Genomic DNA, 7,044 nt, shown 5'->3' on the forward strand with positions numbered 1-7,044 from the left:
CACCCCTACCGGGCGCTATCTTTTGGTACAATATAAAGTTCATGAGACCCACCATCGACGTCCGAACAAACCGAGATGGCATTTGCCGTAGGGTTGTAAGACGCGAGTTCTAGGACCTTGGTTTAAGCTTGTGGAACCGGGCCAGCCGAATTGGGATCACTTGAGTTTCCATCCGGGTTGAGAACTCATACAAACGCTTAAAACGATCCTTTACATAGTACATGGAATCACCACTCACGGAGAAAATGTGGCGTTCTCGATTCGTGAACGAGAAGAAGATCAAGAGAGACGCACGGAGAAAAAGGCGGTGCGGCGAGGGTTACCTGGACGTAGAGGCTTTTTTGACAGACGAGGGTGAGTATCGGATATAAGACCGCCGCTTTTCTTCATCGAACCCTCTTTTGGTTTGGATGAGTCTCTCAGATTATCCGGTTATTTATACTTTCCTTTGGTAGGTCTTTTCAATGCGTGTATAAGTCTTCCATCCAAACCGACGGATGGGAGGCTCACGATAAGCCTTATCCAATACGGATAGAAACAATGAGTCCTAGTTTCGTGGTATTTTCACGTGCACCTCTTCTCGGTATTTCAGACATATATCGAATTCCACTTATTTCGTTCCACTTATTTCGGACATATATTATTCGCCGTTTTATGTCCGTTCCGTCGGATAATTCGCGGATTTTTCCTACGTTTAATTTTCAACGGTATAATCCAAATATCGCTATTCCGTTGGCACGCTTCATCGAATTCGGATTTCGCGTTATCACGTCACGCGTTCGGTACAGTTTTCGCAGCTCAATTTCTTTTGCAATTTTATTTATGTGCATATTTTATTCTATCTATGCGTTTTCGGCCGTTTTTTATTTCACTACGTCATTGCGTCCAATACACGTTAATTTAACATTTTTTCATTTCCGCTAATTCCCGAATTTTTTTCCGATTGTCCATTTTCTTATCGTTTACGTTCACACGACACTTTGTTATACACAAAACTCTTCTTCTTTGTCATGTGAACTTTGTTCACCGACAAAGAGGGGGGCAGTTTCGACCCCCACCTACGGTAAACGCCCATTAGTAGGGTCTCTATTTTATTCATTTAATCAACGGGGCTAAAGCCCCAATTCGCAATATCGTGGATCAATATAAGGCCCATTAACTCACGTGTCTAAGGTAGAACCTTAGCCACATGTTTTGCCACTAATGTATACGTTGATTTATGCCCGTGATTCATTTCTTATCAAAGAGATAGTTATCGGTTAGACGACGTTATATTTCTATCACAATTACTCAAGATACAAGATTACTTGAAATACAAGGACTCACTACTCTACCTCTATAAATATCAAACTATTTTTCATAAGGAACTACGTGGAAACTTGATCCCTAGAGAATAGATCTCTTGGTACGTGAGGGGACCATTATTTGGTTCGGGCCATCTCCCCAACATCAAAATCCTCTGTTTTCTTAGTGCGTTCGTCACCATTGCTCTCGTTGTGTTGAAGCAGTTTATTGCCGAAACAGGAAGGATCATTGTTTAAGAGATGATGAGAGGAAGAATGAAGTACTACCATAAAAATGAAAATGAAATTAACAGTTTAGTGCTGAAGACTCCAACTTCCTATATTAATCAGTAATCACCATTCGGATTAACTTAGTTGAGAAAATACAGAGATGAAGCCTGAACTTCAGCTCGGTAAACTATAAATGGTGATCCAAACAAAGCAGTAAAGGATACAAATGATAAAAGCCCAACCACAAGAATAGAATGCTGCCAAATTTGATACCTTGCAAACGTCATTGTGTCGGCAAAGATCTTAGCAAACGAAGAGCATGCATCCACTGTGGTCCTTGTGAGAGAACAATTCTTCGCAGAGAAGGAACAGCTCCAGCGGCAATTATGGCCGCATGATTCTCAGCGTCCATGCTAAGGTTAAACAGAATGGCTAAGCCCGCTTCAACTGCTCTCTTACTACCCTCCTCAATCACCTCCACCAGTGGGAATATTCCTCCTTGATCAGCAACTGCTCTAGTGAAATCTACGATTCCTGTAGAGATTAAAGTGTTAAGTTCTACGACAGCAGACTCTTGTGCTTCCGGAGAGGAAGAGGCCCTAATCTGGTCAATCAATCTCGGTATCGTCTCATAAAGAGTTACTTCCTTGTTTATAGGGTTCTCGGGATCTTGGGAACCAAATGAAGACTCGAGCTTAATGAGGCATGCAGCAACCCAGTCCTTATTGCGAAGCGGAATATCTGACATTAGTACTTTGCGCAGATTTTGTGTCAGATTACTGGAATTTATAGAGACACGAAACTGTTCAGAATCTAGGAGCTTTGTCAACAACCGGGAAGCTGCAGATATTGCCAGGCCAGCTTCTAAGGAACTTAGCTCTTGGTGCTGTCTCTCTCTACCATTCTCCAAGTCTGCAAAGAATTTACTAACCATTAAATGAGTACTTACATCCACTGATCCACAATAGAATCAGGCTGCAAATAAGTAAGACAATTGGTGCATTTTGAAAGACCAAATACAATGAGTCCCTCAGGAGATATTCAAGAAATGTAAAAGAAAATGCTTCCTTTTGGAGGCATAAGTCAACAAAAGTTTGATCAAGAATGATGCATTTGCGATTTACACACATCCCTTTTTCAAGGCATTCTTTCTTCAATTTCAGCTTTTCTCCAGTATCTCCTCTCTTTTTTTCCACAAATTAGTTTGGTTCATACCATTTTAATTTTCAACCTATAACTAATCAGGAAAGTTTCGAACACATTCAAGGGAAAGATAAAGGTTAACATAAATGTGCATAATTATTTATGTTTCTATAGAGAAGTGGTCAGGGCCCTTACCATTACTACATCTGGGATGGAAAACAGCAACCAATCCGGATTCGATGTCCGCTGCAATAAGTTCATCCATACAAGGCTCAATGGTTGCTATGTACTCAAGGATTGAAGCAGCTTTTCTTTGCAAATTTGGAGATGTCTTCATAATCTCAACGAAGCGAGATATAACACCAGAATCCAATACATAATCCCTGAAAAGGCACCCAGCACGCATATGGAGTCGATATATTGTTTAAAATAATTCAACTTGCAGAACACATCAAAATGACATATTAATCAAATAAGCAAAACCAACAGGCTTTAGTTAATTAAGGAGCAGCCAATCAAATTAGGTAGAATACAGCTTTGTTGAAATTTATTAGTGATCCAACTAATGTTTGACTGATTGATTGAGTACGAATCAGATTAATAAACTAGCTAATGCATCATGGAACTTCATATTCGTTAACATGCATCTTCTTTTCCACTCATAAAGTGGATAATATTGGGAAACAATAGATCTCAAGGAACAGGGGACAATATTGGGAAACAACAGAGATCAAGGAACAGCAAAGGAAAAATACAATGCACTAGGAGATATAATGTGTTTCTGCTGACTATAGCACAGCCTCATGCAAGTTTGATTCGTTCCAAAACATCAAAGGATCAGGAGACTATCTATCTTTCTTTTTTTTCACAACTAAATTAACTTCATATGATAGCTGATTATTCAACCAAATGCAGAATTAGCTAAAAAGTAACAAACCTAGCAGTTGCCTTTGATCCTTCTACATCATCTGGGTTTTCACCTAATGCTTTAGCCACATTGGCGCTTCCTGTTCCATACAAAAACTTCGCCGATCCATTTACTGGTCCATCATAAAACTGGAAGAAACTGATATTAAACGTAAGTCAACAGTCAATTGTAGTCGTTAGTTTGAACATGTAAATGATTTGGTCTGTTGAATGAAGCCATAACGTAAGTCAACAGTCAATTGTAGTCGTTAGTTTGAACATGTAAATGATTTGGTCTGTTGAATGAAGCCATAACATTAAAACTCCCAGTATACATTTATACCATTGATTCAAAATTTTGTAACAGCAATTGGTAATATATTGGTCAACGAGAGTTGTGCATTTGTGTTTCACGCTTAACTAAATTATCAAATGTGTACACACTTTTTACTAATTTTTTTTAACGTTTTTCGAAAAACTCAGTAAATTTCATAAGCCCAATGTTTTAGTAAAATAGACTCTACTAGTTTAAAATTTTGACTTCCATAAAACCAAATTTTAGAACCTCAAATATAAATATAGAGTCTGGATTTACAATTATGGGTGGAAGAAGATATGCAACTAACCTTCAATTTCATTTCTTTACCAGGGTCTAGAATCCGAGCAAGTATATTCACAGTCTGCGTTTCCAGAAAGATTTTTGTTGGTATGGCTAAAGAAAATAGGAATGTGTAAACACAATGCGTTTATAAATAATAAAAATACAACAAAACACCTTTTCCAACAGATTCTCTGGAATTTCTTTGCACTTCAAAGTATTAACTAGATGATACACCGCACCTTCTGCTTCAACTATGTTACAAACATCATTGCTGCATCAAGAGACAGAAGAAGACCTATAAGAAGATTGGAAAGGTCAATGAAACAATGAGCAACATTCTATCCTAGAAGTGTTCTACAAAAATAAGAAAAACTAAACTTAGAGTCGTTAGAGACATAAACCGAATAAACAGAATAAAGATGCCAACCTGATAGAAAGCCTCTCAAGAGCATGAGATGCAGCCAATTTAACATTTTCTTCGGTATGGTTCAGAAGGCGGACTAGATGTTTGACAGCTCCAGCTGCCATGAATGACATCCGCATATATTCATTGATACATGCATCAGAAATAGAAAGTGAAGCTCTTGAAATGGCTGAAATATCTTCAAGTTCAAGAATCAAAACTAAGCGAGCAACACCATCAACCCACGGCAACAGAGTACATTGCTGACTCATTGAAGACTCAGGTTGGGGCTTTCTCCCTTCTTCCATTTCTATTGCGCCAATACGTGCAAGAAAGTGCTGCTGTGTACGTCCAACTATTGCCTTTATCTTGGCTTCCTCAAAATCAAAGTTCTTGTCTTGGATATTTAGCCCAAGGAGCAACTCAGAAGCACCGTACCTAGACGGAGTTGATGAACCTCGTTCTAACTCGGTGCCATCAGGAAAAGAAGGCCACGAGTGTGAAACTGGCCTCAAGGACTTATATGCATCTGCCCCAATCAAGGGAACTAAAACCAGGCCCTCCTCCATGACAAGAATTCTGTAGAATTCGTCTTTAGCAAGTTCCAACAAGACATTTTTTGCTACTTTCCTTAGTACTTTGGATCCTTCTACATTAACTTTCAAAAATTTAGCCTGCAATAGTGTTCACAATGATTAGAGTTCCTCAATTTTGAAGTACTAAATCATCTATAGCACTTCTAGGAATTCAAAAGACTTAAATATATACAATGGTCCAAGTAATTTATTTTCTTTTATTTTTCCTCCTGGAGAACATATAACTTTATGTATTTAGAAAAATGCTTATTTACAAACTTTTCCTTTCATCTGTAGATTTATTTTATATTTTCAGAAACTGAAATTGTCAAGTTCCACAGATCAGAGAATCAATGTAGTTTCAGGAATGCCAAATTAAAAATGCTTCACTTATACATAACCACCTCTATGAACAAAATGTATTCTCACCAGTTTTGGTATAACACCAAATTCAACCAATATCTTGTGGGTTTGACCGGCTCAAAGCCAAATTTGCTAGCACCCCACCTGCAGCCTCCTTTACCTTCATTTCCTCCTCATCACCAAGGAACTTAATAAGTATTGGCAAAAGATCACCATTTGCCATTTTCACTCTAAGCTTCTCATCAACAGATAAGTTCCACAAAACACATATGCTTTGCTCCTTAACCTGCCAATACACATTATATATACATAAACATGTCTTTCAAATTTCAAAGTACATGGAAAAAAATTCAATAAAAAAACCTCTGCTGTCAGAGAACGACTCAAAAGAGCAGTTATTTCTTCAATTGCTCCACTTTCCGCTACCGAAACGCGGTACAGATTAACTGAAGAAATGGTTCGTAAAAGGCCAGCAGCAGCTTCACATGCAGAACTTTTATCTGATTTGAGAAGAGTAAGAGTGAGATTAATGCAACCACGGAATTCCATAATTGCATCAATACACTTGTTTCCTCCTATCGAGTATTTCCACAAAGCGTCTATCGCATGCTCCCTGTCAAGTGGGTCATTATCTAGTCCAAGCATCCGAACAAACAAAGCCACGTAACATTCTTCAGAACTACTACCTGCTTCAATGTCCTAAAAACAACAATCAAAGTTAACAGACAAGGGATTGAAAATGAATTATGTAATATGCTTGGAATGAAACTTACTGAAGAAGAAGGAGAAGTAGATTGTTGGGGCGTGGTGCCGTCACTGGTAGCATTGGTGAGGAGAGAGCGAGGTTGGAAATAAGAGAATAGATTATGGTGAGCGTTTAATGATGAAGAAGAAGAAGAAGAATAAGTAGGTTTTTTGTTTGTTAATAGGGAGATAATCTTGTTGTTGAGGGAAAGTGGTTGGAATTGGTGAAAGAGTTTCATGCTCGAGTTTAGTGGATTTATGGTGGTGGTGCTCATCATCGTCTTCACTGGGAGGGAGCAGAGTTGAGAGCTGTGGTTGGGCTTTTGCCTCCACTGTTTTCTATGTCACGACGACTCACGTCTCACGAGTAAGATTTTTTTCATAATTAGGCAGAACCATCTAGAACCACACGAGGAGATTTTAGCCACTTCACAATGAACTTTCCAGATGAGTGAGGAATTAGAGCTAGGGCAGGGATCGGGTCGGATATATCCGAATCCGAATATTCATAATATCCGAATCCGAACCCGATTATATCCGAAATTTAATATCCGAATCCGAATAACCCGATCGGATAACACTAAAAATTCAAAAATAGCCTAAAAAATATATCCAAACCCGACCCCAAATCCGACAGACCCGAATCCAAACCCGACCCAAATAAATAAATAGATATAAAAATTGACCCAAACCCTGACTAGTCGGGCCAGGTCAAATCCGACATGATTCTATGCCCTTATTAGAGAAACCAAGAAAACACCAAATATTTAAACCAAATCAAATATCAAACCAAAA

The 7,044-nt window shown here is 38.6% G+C and overlaps 1 protein-coding gene across 1 annotated transcript; it reads right to left on the reverse strand.

Moving 5' to 3' along the window:
• Positions 1-1,597: 1,597 nt before the first annotated feature.
• Positions 1,598-6,634, reverse strand: LOC147521157 (uncharacterized). The gene is given in 10 exon segments (XM_086594439.1): positions 1,598-2,426; positions 2,853-3,040; positions 3,595-3,713; positions 4,190-4,243; positions 4,339-4,435; positions 4,592-5,241; positions 5,572-5,610; positions 5,612-5,791; positions 5,869-6,204; positions 6,279-6,634. Coding segments are annotated over 10 exon segments (2,541 nt in total). The 5' UTR covers positions 6,528-6,634; the 3' UTR covers positions 1,598-1,797.
• Positions 6,635-7,044: the final 410 nt, after the last annotated feature.

The sequence above is a fragment of the Coptis chinensis genome, chromosome 1 (assembly GCF_015680905.1).
Source record: "Coptis chinensis isolate HL-2020 chromosome 1, ASM1568090v1, whole genome shotgun sequence".
In the NCBI taxonomy this organism is placed as follows: Eukaryota; Viridiplantae; Streptophyta; class Magnoliopsida; order Ranunculales; family Ranunculaceae; genus Coptis; species Coptis chinensis.